This window comes from Plecotus auritus, assembly GCF_963455305.1.
Source record: "Plecotus auritus genome assembly, chromosome: 8".
NCBI lineage: Eukaryota > Metazoa > Chordata > Mammalia > Chiroptera > Vespertilionidae > Plecotus > Plecotus auritus.
The window spans coordinates 110,978,698-111,005,186 of NC_137782.1; the positions used below are offsets into that span (position 1 = coordinate 110,978,698).

At 55.9% G+C, this 26,489-nt stretch overlaps 1 protein-coding gene and 1 pseudogene across 2 annotated transcripts; both read right to left on the reverse strand.

The window, feature by feature from the left end:
• Positions 1 to 1,883: 1,883 nt before the first annotated feature.
• ZAP70 (zeta chain of T cell receptor associated protein kinase 70) lies at positions 1,884 to 26,457 on the reverse strand. Its single transcript, XM_080686781.1, has 13 exons — positions 26,328 to 26,457; positions 19,376 to 19,825; positions 18,698 to 18,858; positions 8,677 to 8,815; positions 8,493 to 8,580; positions 8,373 to 8,419; positions 8,131 to 8,182; positions 6,934 to 7,126; positions 6,247 to 6,453; positions 4,201 to 4,393; positions 3,944 to 4,084; positions 3,558 to 3,670; positions 1,884 to 2,382 (listed from the first exon to the last, which is right to left on the reverse strand). Exons 2-13 carry the CDS (start codon positions 19,775 to 19,777, stop codon positions 2,259 to 2,261), a joined length of 1,860 nt encoding a protein of 619 aa, XP_080542907.1. The 5' UTR covers positions 19,778 to 19,825; positions 26,328 to 26,457; the 3' UTR covers positions 1,884 to 2,258.
• Positions 16,685 to 17,664, reverse strand: LOC308255845 (Y-box-binding protein 1-like; annotated as a pseudogene). The gene has a single exon. The product of its transcript is annotated as a Y-box-binding protein 1-like (transcript).
• Positions 26,458 to 26,489: the final 32 nt, after the last annotated feature.

The following is a 26,489-nucleotide window of genomic DNA, read 5'->3' on the forward strand; positions in this document are numbered from 1 at the left end:
GGAATCCTGGAAGAAAAGTGTTTTGGGGATGAATGGATTGCAGGGGACAGAACGGCGTGGAGTGGGGGGCACCTGGAGACCAGGGAGGAGCCTGGGGTCGCGTCCCAGGCAGAAGAGACACCCAGAAGCAGGGCTGGCGGCAAGGCCCAAATGCAGGAACTGAGCGGCCTTGGCTTCGGGAACAGCGGCACCTGGTGGTCGCTGTGTGAAACCGCACCCTCTTTCATTGGTTCTACAAGCATTTATTGGGAGCGCACACAGTGTTCCCAGTGTATTGGACACCCAGAGCGGGCCACTTTAACACCTCCTTCCTATAAAATAATTTTCAGCAATAATAATAAAATAAAAATTAATGACTATAAAATAAATGCAGACCGTGAACATTTTTTTCCTTTATGATATGCTTTATGTAATAATGTGAGTTATCCCATAACTAACAAGTGAATTTAATAAAACTGAAATATCTGCAAACAGAATTTGGGAAGCCACAAAATTGTACCATTGATATGACTTTTTTCTTGATTTGCTCACTAGTTTAAAAACAATATTTGCATTTTAATGGTGTTATTCAAATTCAGTAATATGGTTCATGTATGAACCGATACGCATTTTCCAACTAAAGCTATTCTATCTCATGGTTTGCAAGGCCTCACTGGTTTACATTTTAAACACAAAATCTCCAAGTGGTCACAGAGAATGACAAAAATGGGAGTAATTCGAGTTTGTGTCTTTAACTTTAGGGTCTCTGCGCTCTCCTGGTCTGTTTTCACTCTAACTGCAGGGCTGGGAGACCCTCAGAAAATTCCACACCTTTACAAACACTCTCCAAACGCACGCACAGCTGGGCCTCCGTGTGTCAGCTGGCGGTATAGCTGGGGGGTCCTCTGAATTCACTTCCATGTAGACTACAAAGTTCATTAAATATGCTCATATGAAGCTTCTGTATCAAGTATTAAAAACTCAACAGTAAACGGTGACATAACAGCAAGGTCTGTACCTGTTAATCCTCTCAACGTCAATTTTCTGGTCTGATTATGTATTCACAGGTCACGAAGGCTCGGGTTCTGCTCTCAGGTGTCACCCATCGGGCCTCACGCTCCCACTCTGCACAGCGGCTGGAGCCCCTCCCCGCCCCCCCCCCCCCCCATAATTGCACAAACAGCCACAGGCCGCCCGGACCGCCACAGGTAAGAAAAACCGCCTTCCCAGAAGCCACGGATAATTTCCTTGCCTTCCCTGGGCTCTGAGCGGGTCCTGTCCGCCCTTGAACCAATCACTCTGGGGGCGGAGCCAAGAGAAGGAGGCATTGACTGGGGACTGGGACGGGCCCATCACGGGAGGGGGAGGAGGAGCTGGTTCGGGCAAAAAATGCAGGCAGCTGGCTTCATTTCATCCCACCTGCTGGGTTCTGCGATCCAACATCCCAACTTTCCATGTGGGGAAACTGAGGCCACAGAGCTTAGGGACAGGTCTTCTGAGCGGGACTGAGCTGGCACTTGGGGCACCCAGTGCTGAAAACTCCAGCTATGACCAGCCCAGGAAGAAAGGCTGGACAGCTGAGCAGGCCGCTGGGTAGAATCACCTGAAGACACTTTAAAATGCACAGATGTTGGGGCCTGGGGGAGGGGAAGGGTCAGCAGCTAGTCAAGCCTCTCCAGGTGAGGCCATCATGCAGTCACTAAGGTAGGGAAGCTGAGGCCCCAGTGCACACAGCCCCACACTTACCTGCCTTGGTTTCTCCAATAGCCCCTCACTTTAACGAAGGCGTTCCCAGGGCACAGAAGTGGGAAAGCCAGTCTCACACAGGAAAAGTTGTTTCAAGCACATCCTAGCGCCCCCTTTCCTGGTCCCACCCCCACCCAAGAAAGAAGAGGAATCTCAAACAAGAGAGAAGCTGATTTATTCCAGTGGTTGAGGTCTTGCCACCTGAAGACTCCAGAGTCTTCCCCTTCAGGGTGAGGAAGGAGGATCCTTTTTGTAAGTGCCCCTCAGCTCAGGGCCCCCCAGTACATACCAGCCCAGGGCCAGGCTACACAACCCCAACCCCATCTCAGGGCATCCCTCCTCCCCCAGCCAGAAAGGATGGGTGACCAGGTAGGACATGCCTAACCAGTGTGGGCCTAGGCCTCAACTTCCCACTCACAGCCCAGCTGTGGGAAGGAAGTGGACTGGCCCAGCCACACTGGATCCTGGGATGGGGCTGAAGGCACAGAGGAAAGGCTGGGCCTGGGGGCCAGCAGGCCCTGGGCAGAGGGTGCTCAGGCACTGGCAGGCTTGGCCCCCTTCCCACACTCCGGGGGGCCCTCAGCCTTGCTCGCCAAGCTGTAGTAGTAGGTCCGCATGCGCTGCTCCACAGTCAGGAAGTCTGGACGGTCCTCCCACCTGTGGGGGGTGGGGCAGACCCAGGCCACTGATTACCAGCCAGAACCCAAGTCCAGCTGGAGGTGGACATGCAAGGGACTCAGAAAATCCTGGGCATCAGGTGGTGAAGTACTGGGTAATGAAGGGGTCTTTAAGGTGTGAGATCAGGAATTTAGAGTTGCCTGATAGAAGGGCTGCAGACACACAGGATGTTGGGTGTTAACTAGTAAAGACTTATTAATTGAATCCACTGAGTGTTTGGCTGACAACTACTGACCATGGGGAACTGGGCTATTGAATGCTGGCATACTGAGCATGTGACTTGCCCGGGGTCAGGGCATATGGGTGCAAGGTGTGGACTTACATGGGTGCAAATATGCTGCCCATGATGGAACAGAAGGCTGAGGTACTGAGCGGGTATGGCTGGTGAGTGCTGGGGACTGATGGTACTGTGTGGAATATCCAGGCACTGTGGGTGTTGGTGTACTCGGTGTTTCCTGTGGAGGCAGGTGAGCCTGTTTGATAGGAAAGGCTGATCATTTGCTATTTATTTATCATAAAGAGGGTGTCTGTTTATTGGATTGCCTGGGTGTCTGCCTATCAATGTCACAGGTGTTGGCCAGTGGAGCAATGGATGTTGGGGGGCTAGGAATGTACAGGTGCTGGAATGTACACGCGTTGCATGATCAGTGTAGGGTGACCAATTGTTTGGATCTGTGCTGCCTGTTGTCTGATGGGAAATTGGGATATTGACGGTATTCGGAGTTGGGTTGTTCAAGTGTTAAGCTTCGACCAGAGAGTGGGGTGTGGATATACTGTTTGCGTACTTCAGTGGTGACCTATATGGCTGGTGGGGGGCTGACAAATTAGATGCTAGAATATCATCCCGTGCCTGAGAGCCAGTACCACAGTTGGGGTAACAGAGTGGTAACTTGTTTGAGCACTGGTGGACCAGTGTGCTGAACGGGGCTGGTGGGGCCTGGAGTTCAGGTGCTGGAGCACTGGGTGTCCACAGATGGGTGGGGCAGTGGAGGGTGTTGGAGAGTTGAGCACAGAGGCAGAGCACCTGCGTGTTGGAAAGGCAGCGAGTCTGCGTGGATGACACCCTGTAGTTTTGTTGGACTGAGTGACTGGGCCCCAGGACCTCTGCCCAGGCCCAGGGCCAGGTCAGCCAGCCCCTCCCGCCCCGCACTCACTTGTAGATCCAGCAGTCGCTCATAAGTGCATACATTTCAGGTGGACAGTCTGGCGGGCACTCCATCCGCTTGCCCTGCTCGATGAAGGCCATGACCTCGGGCCCCTTCATCTTCTGCTCAAGCAGAGCCAAGTGCACGCGTGAGTAACCAGGCCCCCCCCCCCCACCCTCGCCTTCGCACCCAGCCCGGGTGCCCCCCCACTTCCCTCCTGCCTTCGCACCCAGCCCCTCCCCCCTTCCCCCACTTCCCTCCTGCCTTCGCACCCAGCCCCTCCCCCTCCCCCCACCCCCGCCTTCGCACCCAGCCCCTCCCCTCTCCCCCCCCACCCCGCCTTCGCACCCAGCCCCGCCTCTGCCCCTGCCCCTGCCCCTGCCCCGCCCGCCTGCCTTGTAGGGCTTCTGGCCATAGGAGAAGGCCTCCCACATGGTGACCCCATAGCTCCAGACGTCGCTGCGGCTGGAGAACTTCCGGAAGTTGATGCACTCAGGCGCGTACCACTTGAGGGGCCACTTCCCCGCCGAGCGAGCCTGGGGGGGGCGCGGGAGATGCCGCTGGCACCAGTGTGGGGACCCCGCCCCTCCACCCATGGAGATCCCGCCCCCCACCCGTGGGGACCCCGCCCCCACACCGGCCCAGGACTCACGGTGTAGTAGCTGTCGTCGGCGCCCAGCGCCTTGGAGAGGCCGAAGTCACTGATCTTGGCATAGTGCCGGTTCACCAGCAGGACGTTGCGGGCTGCCAGGTCTCGGTGCACAAAGTTCTTCTCCTCCAGGTACTTCATCCCCATGGACACCTGGTGCAGCAGCTCCGCCACGTTGCTCACGGGGATCTCCTCCCTGGGGCAGGAGGCCGGGTCAGCAGGTGCAGCAGCCCGAGTTCCCAGGGGGGCCAAGCCCGTGCCTCTGCCCCAGCTGGGCACGTGCTCATGCTAACTGGGCACCTGTCTGTGCCAGGCAGGGGCTGGGCACACAGCAGTGAGCAACAGAGGAGCCCTGCCCCTGCAGGCCCAGGTTGTAAGTTTCACCCACATGCTAGATTCCCAAACTAATCATTTGTCTGCATCCTCCATGTTCCCTTGGGGCCCGAGGGCATCTCAAAGATGGTTAAGGACAAAGCTAAGCGCGCCACACACACACACACACACACACACACACACACACACACACAGGAGCCGCTCCCAACCCTCCCCTCCCCACAGCAGCTCCTTCCTCTCATGTGCTCCAGCCAGAAGTCTGCCCTCAGCTGCTCTTTCTCACACCCGACATCCAGCCATCAGCTCTGCCTTCAGGACTCCAGCACCTCCTGCTTCTCCCACCGTGGCTTCTGCACCTGGTCCAACCTCCATCATCACTCACTGGACCGAAACAGTCACCTCTGCCCTCGCCCTCCTGGGTCTTCCCCACAGAAGAGTCAGGTCCTCCTCCTCTGCTCACAGCCACACACAGGGTTCCCATCTCACTCAGGGTCAAAGTTCAAGTCCTACCCGCACCCACAGGGCTCTGCAAAATATGACCCAACACGAGGTCGTGCTACCAGCGAGCATGCCTGGTGGGCACCTGCCGTGGTGAGTGTGAACGATTGTGAGAGTAAGAGCCTGAGGCTGAGGGAACACAAATGAAACTGCAATTCCTTTAGATCAGAGGTCGGCAAATTTTTTTCTGTTAATGGCCAGGTAGATAGGAATATTCTGGCCTCAGCAGGCTGCATGTGGCCTCTGCCATGTGTTCCTGTGTTTGCTTTTCTTTTACAACCCTTTAAAAATGCAGAACCATGCAGGACAAAAGCAAGCCGTGGGCTGCAGTTTGCTGACCCTGCTGTAGGTCAGAGACAGTCCACCTAATTTCATGTGGGTCATGAACTGGGCCAAGAGAATTGGGGTGGCAATAGTTATGGCACTCGGAGCTAGTACTTAGCCCTCACACACAGTGCCAGCACCGTGCTAAGCACTTCATCGATACCCACTCATCTGATCCTCACAAGGGCCACTTGAAGAAGTACTGTGATCCCCACTGTGGTACAGATGAGGAAACTGAGGCCCAGACAAGTTAAGAGCCTGCTCAGGGTCACAGTAGTCAGTGGCAGATCTGGGACTCCGCAGGGAGGTCAGGTTCTGCCCTGTGGGCATGAGTGTGCGTGACAGGGTGTGCGGGGGGCAGGCATGAGTGTGCGTGACAGGGTGTGCGGGGGGCAGGCATGAGTGTGCGTGTCAGGGTGTGCGGAGGGCAGGAGTGAGTGTGCGTGTCAGGGTGTGCGGGGGGCAGGCATGAGTGTGCGTGTCAGGGTGTGCGGGGGGCAGGCATGAGTGTGCGTGTCAGGGTGTGCGGGGGGCAGGCATGAGTGTGCGTGTCAGGGTGTCTGCGTGTTGGGTGTGAGTGTGTCTATGAACATATAGAATGAGTGTGAGCCCTGGACGGGTAGCTCAGTTGGTTAGAGCCTCATCCCAATACACCAAGATTGCAGGTTCAATCCCCGGTCAGGATACATACAAGAGTCAGCCAATGAATGCATGAGTAAGTGGAACAACAACTCGATTTCTCTCTCTCTCTCTCTCCCCCTCTCCCCCTTCTACTCTCTCTCTAAAATCAATAAATAAAAATGTAATAATAGAGTGAGTGTGTACTCACAGGTGGAGCACACCCATGAGTGGACAGGATGCACCCCAGTCCCAGCGCCCCACAGCCCGGCTCACTTCTTCCCGGTGAGGAACTTGTGCAGGGGCCCGCCGCCCGCCATCTCCATGATGAGCATCAGGGCCTCCGCCTGGCAGACGCCGATGAGCCGCACGATGTAGGGGTTGTCCAGCTGGTGCATGATCTGCGCCTCGCGCATCATCTCGTCCTTGTCCGCCTTCTCCGTGCTGTGTTTCAGCACCTTGATGGCCACATCAATCTGCTTCCTGCCCAAGCCGAGGCACACACAAGTCAGCACCGCCCTGCTCGGCCCCTCGTGCCCCCACCTGCCTCTTTCTCCCTGGACTGGTATAGTGAATGCTGTGGTGCCACTCAGATCTCCCTTCCGGACCCAGGCACTCATCCCGGGCTGCTGGGAGTGTGGGCGGGGCAGTGCACGGCCAAGTCCTCCCCAGAACTGCCCCTCTCTGCAAAGAGCAGTTCCATTCAAAGGTACACTCTCGCCTGGGCAGCCTGTATCCAATGACGGGTGGATGCAGGGGCTCAGGGGGCCCCTCTACAGCTCCCCTGGGATCAGCATCTGCAGCCCAGCCCCGCCTCCCCTGCCCACGCTGCTTCTCACTCCCTCAGGTGCTGTCCCCAAGGGCAATGTCCTCTCCCAGGTCTGTTTTCCAGGCAAACTGATGTCATATGCTGGCTCCCCCTCTCCACAGGCAGGGGATGCCCCCCTGCACCGGCAGCCGTACTTGCGCATGCGGTAGACGCCCTGGCGCACGGAGCCAAAGTTGCCGCAGCCAAGTTCGATGTCCGCTACGAGGAGGTTGTCGCGCTTCAGGAAGAGCTTCTTGTCCTTGAGCTCCTCGGGGTCGCTGTAGGGGCTCTCATACACGCTCGTGTCCATGGGCATGGGCCGCGGCTTCTCGGGGGATGCTGGGCGTGCTGGGCACACACAGGCGTGCACCCCAGTCAAGAGGAGGGAGAGGGCAGGGGATGGGAGGGCAGGGAGCCGCAGTGCCCACAAGGCATGTACCGTGGGCAGGGGCGTACTGAGCATGTACAGGCACGTGGGTCTGTGTGTGTGTGCGCACATGTGTGCACTCCTGATCCCATCTGTGGATGCACTGGGAAGTCACGTCCAACTGGACCCCAAAGGCTTGTGCATCACTGTGCACATATAAGCATGTGTGCCCTTGTGTGTTCACACTTATACACCCATGTACACTCCCACCCATGTCTGTATGAGTAGTTGTTAGTATGCCAGCTGGAATGTGCACACCTGTGCCTATATGTACACTGACATGTATGCACCTACGTCCATGCCCGCCCACGTCTCCGTAGGAACCAGGCAGCCATGTTTACAAGAGCTCCACAGATGAGCCTCTGTGTGCACACGCAACCATGTATGTTCTCTGAGCACATATGTGGGGAGGCTTGCATCCACACATCCAACACATGAGCATTGGCAGCAGGGCGTTTTAGGAGCGTGGCCTCTGGAACCTGTCTACCTGGGTCCAGTCTCGCTCCCCACTGCCTACTGTGTGGCCTGGGAGAGTTACTCCCTCCTGTCTTGTCTGTAAATTGATAATTACTGTGACTGCCTCCCATAGTATGCCAGGAGGATCCAATGAGCTCATGTGCACAGTGAGCTCAGAGTGTAACTGGCACACAGCAGGTGCTTAACAAATGTGTGTCTGTGTCCTGGACATCCAGGCACAGCCACGGGTTCTCCCCTGCACGTCTGCACACACCCATGAACGTGCACAGGTGGGCGTGATGGGCGTGTCCATGCAGGTAGCACAGTGTGTGCACAGGGCCAACCAAGCCAATTGCCATGGGCCGGGTCGGGCCGGGCCCACGTCTCCCTGAGCACACCCAGAGCCAGCCACGGATCTGCCACCAGCCAGCACCAAACCCATCACACACCTCCGCTTCTGTCAGCTCACCTGGTTCAGGGGTATATCCATCTGAGTTGAGGGTGTCGATCCGTCTCTGAGGCTAAAGGTCATGGAGCCACAAGGGTTAGTAGGGCCCAAGCTGAGGGCACTAGCCCCTCTCATGAGACCCATATCCTCTGAGGACTCCCAGGGACAGTAATGGGGGAACTTCTCGCCCTGGGAACAGGACCCATAGCCCCCATACCAGCTCCACCCCTGCGACCCCAACTCTGAGATGCTGGCTGACTCACATGGGTGAACGTGGATGGGTGAGCAGGGAGGGTGGGAGCAGCGGCCCCTGAGGGAACAGAAAGGGTGGTGAGGGGCTGAGGGCCAGCGTCTCCCGCACCCCACCCCACAGCCCCACGCACCTGCACTGGCGCTGGCACTGGCGTTGGGGCAGGCCTCCTTCAGACAGTAGATGAGCCCGTCCGCCTTCAGCTTCAGGTACTCCACCAGCTGCAGGGGGCGGGCGTCAGTGCCAGGCTCCTTCCTCCCAGGAGCCTAAGCACCTTGCCATGGCTTCCCCTCACATCCGGGGGGCGGGTGGCTCACCTGCCAGAGCGTGTCAAACTTGGTCCCCTGGGGTATGCAGTACTTGCCGGCCTTGTCCTGGCTGATGAGGTAGTGGTACACGGTTTTCCCATAGATCAGGGACAGTGCGTACGTGCCCTGCTCTTTCCGGGGCCTCAGCCTGGCAGGGACACGGAGAGCAGGTCACCCCTACAACCACCTGGGCACCTATCGTGGTGTCCCACAAACACACCCTCTGGGCTCGGCAACCTAGAGACTAACGGAAAAGGAGCAGGGACTGGGGGAGCCAAGACTGGTCAGAGAGCAGAGAGGAAACCACAGTATCACAGGAGACCCCATCATCAAGGGCAGACATGTGACGATTCCCAAAGAAATACTGGGTCTCCCACAGCACCCACTCAGCCTTGCATGGCCTGACACTCAGCACCCACAGAGGACACTGACCCAACCGCAGAGGACACTCACTCAGCCACCCATAGGACACACTCACTCAGCCACCCACAGGACACACTCACTCAGCCACCCACAGGACACACTCACTCAGCCATCCACAGGGCACACTCACTCAGCCACCCACAGGGAACACTCAGGCATCCATAGGGAATACTCACTCAGCCACCCACCGGACACACTCACTCAGCCATCCACAGGACACACTCACTCAGCCACCCATAGGACACACTCACTCAGCCACCCATAGGACACACTCACTCAGCCATGCACAGGACACACTCACTCAGCCACCCATAGGACACACTCACTCAGCCACCCATAGGACACACTCACTCAGCCACCCACAGGACACACTCACTCAGCCACCCACAGGACACACTCACTCAGCCACCCACAGGACACACTCACTCAGCCACCCATAGGACACACTCACTCAGCCACCCACAGGACACACTCACTCAGCCACCCACAGGACACACTCACTCAGCCACCCACAGGACACACTCACTCAGCCACCCACAGGGAACACTCAGGCATCCATAGGGAATACTCACTCAGCCACCCACCGGACACACTCACTCAGCCATCCACAGGACACACTCACTCAGCCACCCACAGGACACACTCACTCAGCCATCCACAGGGCACACTCACTCAGCCACCCATAGGACACACTCACTCAGCCACCCACAGGACACACTCACTCAGCCACCCACAGGACACACTCACTCAGCCACCCACAGGACACACTCACTCAGCCATCCACAGGGCACACTCACTCAGCCACCCACAGGGAACACTCAGGCATCCATAGGGAATACTCACTCAGCCACCCACCGGACACACTCACTCAGCCATCCACAGGACACACTCACTCAGCCATCCACAGGACACACTCACTCAGCCACCCACAGGGAACACTCAGGCATCCATAGGGAATACTCACTCAGCCACCCACCGGACACACTCACTCAGCCATCCACAGGACACACTCACTCAGCCACCCACAGGACACACTCACTCAGCCATCCACAGGGCACACTCACTCAGCCACCCATAGGACACACTCACTCAGCCACCCACAGGACACACTCACTCAGCCACCCACAGGACACACTCACTCAGCCACCCACAGGACACACTCACTCAGCCATCCACAGGGCACACTCACTCAGCCACCCACAGGGAACACTCAGGCATCCATAGGGAATACTCACTCAGCCACCCACCGGACACACTCACTCAGCCATCCACAGGACACACTCACTCAGCCACCCACAGGACACACTCACTCAGCCATCCACAGGGCACACTCACTCAGCCACCCACAGGACACACTCACTCAGCCATCCACAGGGCACACTCACTCAGCCACCCACAGGACACACTCACTCAGCCATCCACAGGGCACACTCACTCAGCCACCCACCGGACACACTCACTCAGCCATCCACAGGGAACACTCACTCAGCCACTCACCGGCCACACTCACTCAGCCACCCACAGCGTACACTCACTCAGCCACCCACAGGACACACTCACCCAGCCACCCACAGGACACACTCACCCAGCCATCCACAGGGAACACTCACTCAGCCACCCACAGGGAACACTCACTCAGCCACCCACAGGACACACTCACTCAGCCACCCACAGGGAACACTCAGGCATCCATAGGGAACACTCACTCAGCCACCCACAGGGAACACTCACTCAGCCACCCACAGGGAACACTCACTCAGCCACCCACAGGGAACACGCAGCCATCCACAGAAACACTCACTCAGCCACCCACAGGACACACTCACTCAGCCATCCACAGGGAACACTCACTCAACCACTCACAGGACACACTCACTCAGCCACCCACAGGGAACACTCACTCAGCCACTCACAGGACACACTCACTCAGCCATCCACAGGGAACACTCACTCAACCACTCACAGGACACACTCACTCAGCCACCCACAGGACACACTCACTCAGCCACCCACAGGACACACTCACTCAGCCATCCACAGGGGACACTCACTCAGCCACCCACAGGGAACACGCAGCCATCCACAGGGAACACTCACTCAGCCACCCACAGGGAACACTCACTCAGCCACCCACAGGACACACTCAGCCACCCACAGGGAACACTCACTCAGCCACCCACAGGGAACACTCAGGCACCCACAGGGAACACTCACTCAGCCATCAATAGGGAACACTCAGGCATCCATAGGGAATACTCACTCAGCCACCCACAGGGAACACTCACTCAGCCACCCACAGGACACACTCAGCCACCCACAGGGAACACTCACTCAGCCACCCACAGGGAACACTCACTCAGCCACCCACAGGACACACTCACTCAGCCATCCACAGGGGACACTCACTCAGCCACCCACAGGGAACACTCACTCAGCCACTCACCGGACAAACTCACTCAGCCACCCACAGGACACACTCACTCAGCCACCCACAGGGAACACTCACTCAGCCACCCACAGGACACACTCACTCAGCCACTCACCGGCTACACTCACTCAGCCACACACAGGGAACACTCACTCAGCCACCCACAGGGAACACTCACTCAGCCACACACAGGGAACACTCACTCAGCCACACACAGGGAACACTCACTCAGCCATCCACAGGGGACACTCACTCAGCCACCCACAGGGAACACTCACTCAGCCATCCACAGGGAACACTCACTCAGCCATCCACAGGACACACTCACTCAGCCACCCACAGGGAACACTCACTCAGCCACCCACAGGACACACTCACTCAGCCACCCACAGGGAACACTCACTCAGCCACCCACAGGACACACTCTGCCATCCACAGGGAACACTCACTCAGCCACCCACAGGGAACACTCACTCAGCCACACACAGGGAACACTCACTCAGCCACACACAGGGGACACTCACTCAGCCACCCACAGGGAACACTCACTCAGCCATCCACAGGGAACACTCACTCAGCCATCCACAGGACACACTCACTCAGCCACCCACAGGGAACACTCACTCAGCCACCCACAGGACACACTCACTCAGCCACTCACCGGCTACACTCACTCAGCCACACACAGGGAACACTCACTCAGCCATCCACAGGGGACACTCACTCAGCCACCCACAGGACACACTCTGCCATCCACAGGGAACACTCACTCAGCCACCCACAGGGAACACTCACTCAGCCACCCACAGGGAACACTCAGCCATCCACAGGGAACACTCACTCAGCCACACACAGGGAACACTCACTCAGCCATCCACAGGGGACACTCACTCAGCCACCCACAGGGAACACTCACTCAGCCACCCACAGGGAACACTCAGCCATCCACAGGGAACACTCACTCAGCCATCCACAGGACACACTCACTCAGCCACCCACAGGGTACACTCACTCAGCCACCCACAGGACACACTAACTCAGCCACCCACAGGACACACTCACTCAGCCACCCACAGGGAACACTCACTCAGCCATCCACAGGACACACTCACTCAGCCACCCACAGGGTACACTCACTCAGCCACTCACCGGACAAACTCACTCAGCCACCCACAGGGAACACTCACTCAGCCACCCACAGGACACACTAACTCAGCCACCCACAGGACACACTCACTCAGCCACCCACAGGGAACACTCACTCAGCCACCCACAGGACACACTCACTCAGCCACTCACCGGCTACACTCACTCAGCCACCCACAGGGAACACTCACTCAGCCACCCACAGGGAACACTCACTCAGCCACCCACAGGGAACACTCACTCAGCCACCCACAGGACACACTCACTCAGCCACCCACAGGGAACACTCACTCAGCCATCCACAGGGAACACTCACTCAGCCACCCACAGGACAAACTCACTCAGCCACCCACAGGACACACTCACTCAGCCACTCACAGGGAACACTCACTCAGCCACCCACAGGGAACACTCACTCAGCCATCCACAGGGGACACTCACTCAGCCACCCACAGGGAACACTCAGCCACAGAGGACTCCTGGCTAGTATGGAAGGCTCTTTGGCCATCTATGTGGACACAAAGCCACTCACAGGGGACACACAGGTCTACACAGGTAGACTTAGGACCATTCTCTTAGGTAAAGTCTTGTCCACATGTAGAGCGACAAAGGTAAGCACAACCCTGTGGCTAGATCATGGGACACCTCTGTACAGTCCAGAAAGAGTCACTCTGTCATCATCATAGACCCACCTGTTATTGTAACAGACCGACTTGTGACAGAATGAGACCCTTGATTGTCCTCTGCTGGAAATTTGCCAAAATAAAGATATTTTGAGCCCCTCAAAGATGGTGCCCTTGTGCAGTGAGAACATGTCTACCCACACACACCTGCACACAACTGACCACACTGTGGGGGCACGTGTGGGAGGGGTCCAGCTTCAGTCAGATTCCTGAAGGGGACCATCCAGAAGAGGTTAAGAATCACTTAACAATATACTTTTGACGGCCTTTCTCAGGGGTCTAGTTTGCTTTCACATTGAATCAAACACAACCACAGATGCTGCAGTTATGCAGAAAGGCAGCCAGCTTCGGCAGCAAACAGCACTAGGGACAATTTACCATCTCTGTGGTCAGTGGTGGGCGTGGCCTGAGTGGTATGCATCTTTCTATCACACCCTGCATCCAGATCTCAGGCCCAGACCAGTTCCGGGCATGAGCCAGGCCTCAAGACCTCTAGGCCTGTGTGAGGTTCTATGCCTACAGCTTTGACCTTCGGCCCCTAACTCTCTATATGCTGAGAAAGCAGTTAGTGACTGAGGAAACACAAGAAGAATCCACAACTGTTTCTGCCAAAGCACACCCTGCCTCTCTCTCCAGCAGGCTGGCTCACTGTAGCTGCTTGAGACCTCTGGACATTCCCCAGCATCAGTCGCTGTCCCTCAGAATGTCACTACTCCAACTGCTTCTGAACCTCAGCTCCAGCCTCAGTCTCTCTACTGTACCAGATCCTACCTCCTCCAGCCTCAACCTCCATGGCCAGCTGGCCCTCCCGCCTCTGAGCCTTCAAGACAGCGTGCCCTCCAGAGCGCCTGTTATCATGATAGACCTGCTCGTTGTTGAAAGCCATGGGCCCTGGTTCTCCTGAGACGCCTCTTGTCTCAGACTGGTTAACGCGAAGCCTGTCATAACCTCTGCTGTATCAATGCAAAAACTCTGCCAACTTTTCCTTTGGGCAATGGAATTCTTTGTCAGACATCCTCTGTGGAAGGTTAAGGTATGAAACAAGTCAAAGCTGAGCTGGGCCCTAGCTGGAGTGGCTCGGTTGGTTTGGCATCAAAGCTGAGCCGGGCAGGGCACATACCTGGGTCATGGGCTTGATCCCCAGTAGGGGGGCATGCAGGAGGCAGCCAGTCAATGCTCTCACATTGATGTTTCTTTCTATCTCTCTCTCTAAAATATATATATATTATTTTTTAAAAAGCTGAGCTGAGCTGAGGGCTCAGAAGACCACTTGCTGCACTCAATTCTCCCACCCCTTACTTCCCCCAGAATCCTTTGATACTTTCAGGGGGCCTTAGGTAACCCAAGGTTGGGGGAGACTTAACACCACTGGAATAGTGCAATCATTGTCTATATATGGGAAAGAGGAAGGGAAGAGAGGGGAGAAGAGAAAAAGAAAGAAAAACCAAGACAGAAGAAAGGCAGAAACTGAGGTGATGAAAAGCGGAATTGAGATGAAGCCAGGGAAGGAAACCCTAGCCTGCAAATACAAAGAAAGGAGATTACATGTCATAAAGGAGAAAGCCTAGGTGAGGGGAAGAACCAGCCACACCAACAGGAGAACCGTTCCTCCCAGAGAGCGTGGCACTCTGGCACCTGGGAGCGTGCGCATGTGAGACGTGTGACCAAATGTTGGTAATGTCTTAGTAAGCCTCACACCTGAGATGGGGAGGGTGCAGCATCCGGATGAAGACAGGTGCCATCTGGCCAAGTACCAGCCCTCACCATGTGCTAGAAGATGGAGCTCTGGAGGCACCAGAGGCAGCTCTGCCCTCAAGTTTGCAATGCAAAAGGGAACAGGCCAATCACCTCCATTATGACCTCCTCGTTCCCATCCTATGGTGGTCTTTGCAAAACTGGCTGCCTTTACTCCTCTCCTGTGGGTAGTCCCTTTTCCCACAGTGACTCTGGTTTTGGCCACATGACTGGCTTTGGCCAATAGGACATCAATAACATTACACAAGCAGAGTCTTAAAAAGTGCCTGTGTATTGTCACTTTCCATCTGTGACTATTCGTGGGAACCCTGCAACCACCACCACTGAATATGCCCAAGCTAGCCTGCTGGACAGTGACGGCACTGCAGCCAGTGCCTCCCCGTCACCCAGGGGACAGGGGGCCATAGCCAGACACACGAGCATGGCCATCCCAACTTATTCAGTCCCAGCCTCACAGAAAACGGCTCAGCTGACTCAGAATTGTCACAATTTTTAAAAACGTTGTTTTGAGCCAGTAGGTCTTGGGCAGTTTGTTATATGGCAAAATGTAACTGACAGAAATGCAAAGTGCAGTTTCCCTGAGAAAACAGCCCTAGCTGACATTGTTCTAAAGCCTTCCGTGCATTGTCTGTAACATGCATTCAAGAGTTCCCTCAGAAGCCTTAGTAACTTTACTGCAATTTTATCCAAAGTCTGTTGGGGTAAAAAGATCAATTTTATCGGCTGACAACAGCATCCTGTGTTGGAACCGGCATCCTGTGGGAGACCTGCAGGCAACCTGGTGCCCACGCAAAGACCGCACACAGTGGGGAAGTCCAGGGGTCCGTGGGCTGGTCCCAGGAGAGGGACAGCCCTAGTAGAGGTACATGAGAGCGAGGAGTCAGCCCTGCAGGGACTCAGGCCTGAGAAGGGCGGCCTGGAGAACTCACAGACATAGTGTGTGTGTGGGGGGGGGAGGGCAGGGCGCTGGACTTCCTAAGGGCACAGAAGAGAGGCAGGGGCTCAAGGCCAGCATGACCTCAGCTGACATCTGGATAACATCTGTATACAAAGGGACCTGTGTCCAGACCAGAATGCAGCGCCAGCGGGGCTTTCAAACACTCTGCAGGGTTATTTAAATAGCTTTAGAGCTTCTTTCACAATAACAAATACAGTCAATACAGCCGCATGGCTCAGCGGTAACTCAGACATGGGCAGAGACACACAATCACGCAGGTGCAGTAAGAGCCACCATTTGGTGCACTTTCAGTACATTCCAGATACTATCCCACTACTTCACACATATTCACTCATGAGATCCTCAGACCCTTGGTGAGGCACTGCTCTCCTCCTCCTTCCCTAACTCCTGCTCCAGGCCTCACTTCCTTCCAAGCACACTAGCTCCTTCCTGTTTTGTGAACTTGCCCAGAACCCACCTCCTAGACAACACACACCGTTCTAGTTATCTGGTCAACGGCAAAAAGCAAGCACTTAAAGGTCTTCAGCTCCAATCTTTGTTCATTTCCTATTGCTGGAATTTCATATTTCTTCTTGTTGGATGAGTAAACCGGATGATGGTAGAAATGGTAGCCAGCACTTTTACTCAGCCTCCCCCCAGCTCAGCCTCACGAGTGGACCAATTCTCAGCTGGTGGATCAGCTGCTTTTGTTTCTCTGCCATCTTGTGCTTTAGGGCTTTCTGCGCGTGGGTAACTGAAGTTGTGGTGTTGAGGTGGCTGCTGACCTGGAGTTTCCTCTCCTTGATTTTTCTTATCGTCTTCACTGCCGTCCTCTCTAGGCTGTCTTTGAGGAGGAGGGCCCTGCAGCATCGTGGTCCATAGCCCCATACACGTTCTCACTGGTCTGCCTTGTTCTCCTGCACCCCTGCTCCCTGCGCAGGAGGGCTGGAATACTGTGGTCCACACCCATAGGGGCTCCGCATGTAGTAAGGTGGGGGCCGGCGCTGTGGGGCCTGGCCTTTGGGATCCTCTCCGATCCCTCATTCTCTCTCCCTCTCACCATTCTGGGAATCCTGCTGCTCATTGTGGGGAGGACCCTGCCACGTGGAGAGAGTCTATAACAGTCACAGTCTGCCACACAGTGACTGCCTTGCACTGGAACTCCACCTGGGCTGTGACATTTGCTGCCTCTGTACTTGCTCTCTTTCAACAGCATCACATGCCACAGCCTCTCCATCTCCTACACTGCAAAGGGACTTCCTGGGGTTATTCTTCTTTATGGAAGTCTGGTGTACAAACACATCTGCCTTGGTGTCATTCCTGTCGATGAAACCATATCCATTTCTTACACCGAACCATGTTACTGGTTCCAAAACCTTCGGTGCATGATCTTCTTGTCCCTGCCACAGGCACCACTGATGTGAGGCCGGCCGGGCCTCCGCTCCCTACACCGCTGCCCTTGGTGCCAGGCTTGGTGTTGGCAGTGCTGAGGTGGGGGCGGTGGGCAGCTGCTGGGTCTCAGCCTCGCTGTTCCTGGTAGCAGTGATGGTTGTGGTAATGGTGGTGGTGAGGGTGATGATGATGGTGATGGTGATGGTGACTGAGACGGCTGCCTCGCTGCTCATGGTTGCCATGTGGTGATAGTTACTGGTCTGCCTGCTGGGTCTCAGCCTTGCTGCTCATGGTTGCAGTGATAGTGAAGGTGATGGTGATGGTGGTGGTGGTGGTGGTGGTGATGGTGCTGGTGATGGTGATGGTGGTGATGATGATGGTGGTGGTGGTGGTGGTGGTGGGGTGGTGGTTGTGATGGTGATGGTGGTGGTGGTGGTGGTGGTGGTGCTGATGATGGTGATAGTGCTGGTGATGATGGTGGTGGTGGTGGTGGTGATGGTGATGGTGGTGATGATGGTGGTGGTGGTGGTGGTGGTGATGGTGGTGGTGGTGATGGTGGTGGTGGTGGTGATGGTGGTGGTGGTGATGGTGGTGGTGGTGGTGATGGTGGTGGTGGTCGTGGTGGTGATGGTGATGGTTGGTAATGGTTGTTGTTGTTGGTGGTGGTGGTGGTGGTGGTGATGGTGATGGTGATGGTGATGGTGACTGGGGCTGCAGCTCCTTCGGGGTGTGATGGTAGCTAGGCTGTTGCAGGGCTGCTTGGGGCTCTCTGAGGGCCCACTCTCGGTCCCGCTACAGCAACTTCTGGTCTTTGTACTCGCATTTCCACCTGCCAGAATCCCCCTTCTCCCAGAGAGCCGCCCAGCTCACTTCTCACCTCCTGGGTCTTCGCTCAGAAACCACGCACAGCGAAGGCCTTTCCTGGCCACCTGATCTCACCCTCCCACCTGTACAGCCGCACTGCCAGCCTCCTGACACACTTCGCATTTATTGGCTCATCTTTTTTGTCTCCCTGCTCCACAAGGACAGGAACCTGTCTGCTTTGTTCACTGCCATGTCCTCAGTGCCTGGTACATGGTAGGTGTTCAGTCACTGTTTGCTGAGTGAAGGAATGAAATCCACCTGCTTGCCACACGTCCCAGCTGGCAAGTAGCAGACTCTGGATCCCGCCCAGGCGGTCCAGCTATGGGGCCTGAACACCACCGCTCTCGTTCCCACAGAAGGCCCGCCACACACTGAGCCGCCCCAGCCCCAGGCCCCACATACAGGAACTTGCCGTCGGTCTGCGAGCTCCCGTAGAGTTTGCGCTCGGCCTCCTCGCGGGTCAGGTTGCTGTGGTACCAGGGCATCCGCTCGTGAGCCGTGGTGGCGATGAGCTTCTCCACCTGGGGCGCCTGGCTGAGGATGGCCTGCTCCAGGGCCTCGCCCTGGGGAACCGAGGGTCAAGGGCACTTATAAGTGACGACAATGTGCGGCCAGGAACCCCGTTTCCATCTCCTCCACCCTCCCCATCAGATCCCTCCCTAACCCCAGGCGCACCGGGGGAGCACAGCCCCACTCCCCATCCTCTGTCCTGTCCCCACCCACCCAGGCCCCGCCCACCCAGGGCCGAGCCCCCAGTCGTCTCCAGCCGGAAGTCGGACACTGATAGTGGAGCACCCTTACGTAATGCAGAGGATCAAAGACCACCGCCCATTGCCTACCCTACCCAGGGCGGGGCTCTCACCGTCCTCTCAACTCCGCCCAAGCCTCGCCCCGTCTGGATCCAGAGCTACCTCCACCTTCCTTCCCGCAGTTCCGGCCCCCCTCGAAGGCCCACTCCCAGCGGGGCCCAACCCTCCAGCTCCCAAACCTGATGCAACGCTGCAAACCGTGGGCTGGCGAAGGGGACCCCTCTCCCCCACTCCGAGCCCTCCCCGGCCCCCAGGCTCGGCCGGCTCTCACCTCCAGCTTCCACGTCTGGCGCACATAGTCGCGCACCATGGCATCCCGCAGGCAGTCGAAGACCCCGGGCTGCGGCTCCAGCCCTGACGGCCGGTTGCACGGCTTGCGCAGGTTGCAAGGCAGCCCGTCCGGGTCGCGCGAGTAGAACTCGCAGAGCTCGGCGGGGCCGCAGTGCGCCTTCCCGCCCGCGATGGCGTAGGTGCCGTTGAGCTGGCGCTCGATGGAGAAGTGGTGGAAGCGCACGTCGTGCACCAGCGAGAGCACGTAGCCGCCCAGCGAGCGCAGGCACTGGCGCAGCAGGAAGAGGCCGTCGGCCATGCCTGCCAGCTTCAGGTGCTCCTCGGCCTCTGCGCGCGAGATGCTGCCGTAGAAGAAGGGCAGGTGCGCAGCGGGGTCCGGCATCGCCGCTGCTGCCCGCGCGAACTGCACGCCCTATCGCCTCGCCAATCCCTGCGGGTGCAAGCAAGATCGGGGCACGTCAGGGCCTCGGCTCTGCTTCCTGAGCTCCGTCCACGGGCCCGGATACAGTAGGAGAGAGGTCACCTGGAGGGGCACCCATGCCCGTCGCGTGGAGCCCATTTTGGGCCAAAATCAACTTGGAGAGGAGCCCCCGCCTGCTGGGCCCACATCAGGGAGTCCCAAATCCGCCTCTGACTTTTTAGAGACCTTGTGCGGAGAGCCAGACACCCGCACTGGTTCACACACACCTGGAACCATTTATTCATCCCCAAACACGTGTTGAATTCCTGTTGTGCGCCAGGCGGTGCGGGAGACAGGGATGAAAAGACAGACGTTGCCCTGCAGACCTGAAGATAGCAGTCTGCGGGGGAGGGATGCAATAAACAAGGAGAGGGCAGCAGAATAACGACACAGCATGTCAGTGTTATAAAGGAAACAGTGCTGTTGAGACGGGGAGAGGCAGCGTCTGAGTGGAGAGCTGAGGGATTCGGGGCTAACTTCCCCTAAGGCAGTGGTAGGCAAACTCATTAGTCAACAGAGCCAAATATCAACAGTACAACGATTGAAATTTCTTTTGAGAGCCAAATTTTTTAAACTTAAACTTCTTCTAACACCACTTCTTCAAAATAGACTCGCCCAGGCCGTGGTATTTTGTGGAAGAGCCACACTCAAGGGATCAAAGAGCCGCATGTGGCTCGCGAGCCGCAGTTTGCCGACCACTGCCCTAAGGCATGAGGAGAGCAGGCAGGCAGAGGGAACAGTACCGTGCAGAGGCCCTGAAGCCAGAGCAAGGTTTGCTCATCAAAGGAACCTTAATGAGCCCTCCTCTCCTTTCCTACCCACTCCCCTCAGCACTAGGCATTCCTCCTCTGCTCTGTCCCCTCTGCCTTCCTAGAATGCATACATTAACCTGGATACCCATCAGTCAGGGGTCGGTTCAACATATCAGGGTTTAACTCCGATGTAAACTTTGATAGAGCCATTAAACAAAATGAGGTGTGTGACTGGGAAGTATGCTCGAATATGGGGAGAAGGAATGAAGGCTATTTAGATAAATAGGTAACTGGTTTGGCAAATAACCTAAAATTATCTACCTTCAACTTTCTGGGGTAATGATGCTGGACACTGGATTCCATGGATGCTGAATTCTTTAAAACTCTGAGAATGTATACTTAAGATTTGTTCATTTCATTGTATTTGGACCCCTCAGTAAAAAAGAACCATAAAATATTAAACCCTAGTTAATGATCTGTGTGCAGAAATTTTTAGGTGGGTAGTGATGACTGCAGTTTACTTTGAAGGCCATCCAAACAATAACACGGCTGACGGATGGCCAGGTGGATGGGTATAGTCTTGTTACTCACAGTAGTTCTGTAGTCTGTGCAAACACGGAATTAGCAGGGACTAAACTGTTGCTGCAGAGGACATGCAGGGGCAGGTTCCTTCAAGCCTCTGGCCACATTTCCATGAACCGAACAGTACATAACCTTGCAAGACACCTTCTGTTGTTGATTCATTAATATTGAACGCTCAGCCAATAGCACCATAAGCTCATCTAACTCGCACTTTTTCCATAAGGAGCCTCACAGCCATCTTGCACCTAGGAACACTAGACAGCATTTGGGGGCCAGTTAAACAGCGAAATCACCCACAAACTGCACAAAAATGAGGCACCAAGTAGACTGTAAGGACACTTGCTTCCGGTGTGACAGCTAAAAAGGAAGGCAGAGTGTACCTGCTCCCCGCCAGTGGGAATGAGCTGATAATGTTGAAAAAATGATCTCCCGCTGCAGTTTCTGCTCATTTCTCACTAAGGTGGGCCTAGCAAGGCCACCCAGCATAGGCTGTGTTCAGGAGCAGGGCCTTGGGTGCCTTTCTTAGTGAAGCAAATGTACGCAGTGGCACAAAGAAAGCTCTTGTGGACTGAGAAAGGCTGCCTCCCCCGGGTCCAGGGACATGTAAGGGTGGGCACTGGGTCCAAGAGGAAGATCAATCAGTCCTCATGTAACGTCATCGACAGGTTCTTGGAAACTGCACTTTAAGTGAAATGATTTATAAGGAAGGACCCAATTTTACCATAGGTTAATTGATATAAACAAGAGCTCATATGGCATATTTATGGTTTCAAAAATACCACCAAACTTCTAAATAAAGACCCAAAACTCTTCTAGTATTAAACGTTGTCTCTGGCCAGGTAGGTCCATTGGTTAGTATCATCCCGATTCACCAAGGTTGTGGGCTCAACCCCCAGTCAAGGCACATACAAGAAACAACCAATGCATCTCTCTCTCTCTCTCTCTCTCTCTCTCTCTCTCTCTCAAATCAATAAATAAAATAAAAAAAACACAAATTGAAATAAATGGGAGCCAGACATACATTTAAGAGATGTGAGTAAAACCAAGAATAAGAGTTATTTTTCTGCTGATTCCAGGTCAGGGTCCTGGTACTCAGAGCCCACATGGACCCAGCCTCGATGGGGCACCCTTTCATCCCAGGTCACTCACACACACACTCACTCAGACTGGAACAGGCTGATTCCTCTCATGTGCTCATCTTGGGATATGGAAGGAAACCGGAGTCCCTGGAGAAACCCATACAGACAGCTTTGAATGGAATCAGACAGTTGCAATTTGGGGCCTGGCTCCTTCACTGGGCAGCGGGGGGAAGGGGGGCCTTTGAGGCTCATTCCTGGTGATGGGTGTATCAGCATTCCGTTCCATTGGATTGCTGAGTGGTATCCCAGTGTAGAGATGCTCCACTGTTTATCTGCTCACTTGCCGAGAACATGCGCGCGGCTTCTGATTTAGGCAATTATGAGCAGACGGCTCTCAGGTTCCTGCGCAGGTGTCGTGTGAATGCACGTTTCCATTTCCCCAGGTGAGCCCCAGGAGCTCTCCTGGCTCCAGCTAAACCCGCTGGTGGAATGGTGACTGTCTGCAGGCCTTGGTTCATCACCCCTCCAACCTGGCCCTCCCAACCCTGGTGTTAGAAACAACCTGGTTAGAAAGTCAATTCTGGCCCCTCCTCCAGTCGCCCTGACCCAGGCCTCTCCTGAAATGACTCCCATCAATAGGACAGATCCTCAAATAACGTGGTTTTTCGTTCAATGTTGTTTCGTTATAATATTGAAAAAAATATATAGGAAAACATTTTTTATTCTCAGCCCAGCTGTCTGTATGGGTTTTCTCCAGGGACTCCATTTCCTCCCACATCCCAAGATGAGCACATCATGGCTCTCTTGGGCTCTCGATGACTCTCTGGCTTGCCACCTCCCTCTCTGATCGGTTCTCCTTTCTCCCCTTCCCCAGCCCTGGTCCCCTTACTTGGGCTATCTTGTCTGTGGCTAACCACGCTGCCACACCCATCTGCCCAGTCCAGATCTCTCTGCTGAGTTGGTTGTGCTGCCATCACCTCCTTTGCTCTCTACCTGCTGTTTCTATTAATAAAACTGAGATCCACATCTAACTCACGTGGTGCCTGTGGTTGGTTGAACCCCACCGTCTGTTTCCCACATGAACTGAGCAAGTTACTTTTAGGCGATTCCTTCCCGAGGCCTCCCTTGCTCAAGAACCGGCAGTGGCTCCCTCCTGCTTACTTCACTGACTCTAACTAAGCTCCTCAGCCCACCCTCTGCTCCAGCGGGGCTGCGCTGATAGCCTTCCTTCAAGTTCACTTGCATACTTGCACCTGTGCCGTGCCCTCTGCTGGGCCTCCCTCCCCTCTCCTCTCCACTTCCCAACCCAGCCAGCCCCACCTCACAGAGTCATATAGCTGCTCCCATAGAGTCAAGGACACAGGACAAGGCAGCCAGGTGGGGGCTGTCTGGGACGGTGAGGAGGGTGGGGAGAGTGATCTTGTCTCTGGGCAGGAAGCTGTGGTAGGAAACTGTCGGCAACACAGTTGAGAAGCTCCTCCCTGAGCGCAGTGGCCGCAGGTGCAGCCTGGTTGGCAAAGGGGGTTCCTGCAGAAGCCGGGGTGCGGAGAGGCTGGCCTGGGGGGCTCAGTCAGGGCCATGAACCATGATTGGCCACCTTGGACCCTGGGCCAAGGTGTCCCAGAGACAGGAGTGTTCTGTTTTATCCCAACTTTCAGTCACTGCCAATAGCAACATCAGCTTGCGGAGGCGCTGGGCCAGCCCGCAGCCTCCCGTGTGCCCTGTTCTCCGGCAGCGGGACCAGATGCTTGTCCTGAGCCGCGTCCCGCAGACTCCATGGCTTTCACGGAAGGACCCACCAGGACTCTCCCCTACCTAGTCCTGCCTGGACTGGCCCCAGCCAGCCTCCCCTTGAGCATGTGAGCTCCTGGGGGTTCTGAGGCCTAATTGCCTTCCCAGAGTGCACTGCTCCACCGAGACCAGGGACACTCGCCAGGCCGTGAGATGAGGAGGAAACCTTTGATTCTTGGCAGGCAGATCTGCCTGAAATTCCTCCACTCCAGCATCCCTGAGGTAAAGGCAGGGTCAGTTATATCTGCTCCAGGGAGACCCGACCCCCACACAAACTGCGAAGGAGAAAAGCATCAAATCCATCTTGAAAAGCGTATTAGCACATCAAAGGCTCCCATGCAGCCACTATGGGAAACAGTATGGAGTTTCCTCAAAAAATTAAAACTAGAACTACGTATGACCCAGCAATTCCACTTCTGGGCTTTTATTTGAAGAAAACAAAAACACTAATTTGAAAGACATCTGCACCCCCAATTCATTGCAGAATTATTTACAATAGCCAAGATATGGAAGCAACCTGGGTGTCCATCAATAGATGATAAATGGATAAAGAAGATGCCATACGTATATGCAACGGGATATTACTCAGCCATTCTTGATTTCATTCCGTCAAGAATGAAATCTTGACATTTGCAACAACACAGATGGTCTTGGAGAGCATTCTGCTAAAGGAAATGTCAGGCACAGGAAGACAACCGCTGTGCGATGGCACTTACTGTGGGCTCTAAGACACAAAGCAAACAAGCCAGCAAACAACAATGGAGTCTCAGAGGCGCCGGGCAGCAAGGCCCTTTGGCTTTGGTTAGTCCCACAGCCACGTGGCAGGCCCTCAGGGTCTGTGCTCCACACCATGTCTGAGCACCACAAGTCCCAAATAAGGCCATCACGGGGCCCAGTGGGGAGCGGGCTGCAGAGGGAATCATGCCCCGGGACCTGCCAGGATGGGGTGGGTGGCCCCCGCCGGGCCTGCAGGCTCCACACGCCACCCTCAGCCAGACACTGAAGGGTCCCCACCCGCGGCCCGATGAAGTGAGGGCCCAGGCCCTGCCTGCCCACGCTCCTCTCACACTGCCCAAGACCCCCTGAAGTCCCTCTTTGCTCCTTTGTCCACAGGTCATGGTGAGGCCCCTGTGCCCACCACAGAGGCAGCATTTGTCAGTCAACAAAATGCCACCTTGGTTACGTGTCACAAGGACAGCAATCAGCATGGTGCTGTGGGTGGCAGTAGGCTCCTTCAGAGCTTTTTCCTGACACCAGGCATCCGAGTTGCATCATGGAATCCTGGATCTACTGCGCAGTAGCAGGTGTGGTCCTGAGCAGGGAGCAAAGCTCACCAGACCCCACCTGGAAAAGGGGGCCACCAAGGGACAGGGGACTCCAGGAGAGCAGGCTCACTGAGCACCCTGCCCGGGACCCGGCTGCCACTCACCGCCCACCAGGACTTCCACTCACTCAGGGTCAAAGCCAAATCCTCATGGTGGCCCACGATGGCACAATCTGCCCCATCACCTCCTCGGGCTCACTCGCTCCCACTAGCCACGCGGGCCTCTCAGGTCCCTTGTTTGGGCCACTTGAACAAATCGGGTATGGCCCCACCTCAGGGCCTTGGCCCTGTCTGCTCCCTCAGCCTGCACACCCAGTATCCCTCAGTTCCTTGGGTCTCTGCCTAAATATCACCCCTCCTCCAAGAGGCCTTCCCCGAACTCCCTCTCTGTCTCTATCCCTGACCCAGCTTCTTGCTCTTCACCACCGAAAATGGGATATATGTATCAACTTGCTGACATGTGACCTTTGCCATATGTCAACATATGTGTGACATATCTTATGCTATGGTCGGATGGAAGCACTGTGAGAGTGGAAACTCCTTGTTCCGCCACCCATACCAGCAAGGTACATAGTATGTGCCAATAAATATCTCGTTGCAGAGCCCCCCACGCCGCACACCTGAGAGGCATGCAGCCTGTGATGGGTGCAGACACCGCTGCGGCCCCGGGGGCCTGGCAGCTTGGCAGGGCTGGGGGCTGAGGGGCTTCCGGAGGAGAGAGGAGGGAACGTGGGTCTGCAGGCTTCCTCCACTAACCCTGGTGGGAGGGGAGAGGGCCAACCCGGGGTCCTGTACAGGCTGTTTCCTCGCCCACCCGCAGGTCCCCTCCACGGTCCCTCCTCCCAGAGTGCTCCTCCCAGGGCTGCGGGCACCTCCTCTGCTCTCCCAGGGCCCTGGGCGGCGGTGCTGGCAGGACAAGGCAGAGGCTGAAGGAGGCCACTCACCTGGACACAGCAGCGGGGCAGGGCTGGCCGGCAGGGACTGGCAGGGACCGGCACCTGAAGGTCTCTCCCCCAGCAGCAGGTTTCTCGGAAACCCAGCCTGCTTCCTGGATGCACAGGCAGGAAAGGGGGCTGTGTTTGAAGCCTGCGTGTACGTCACAAGTG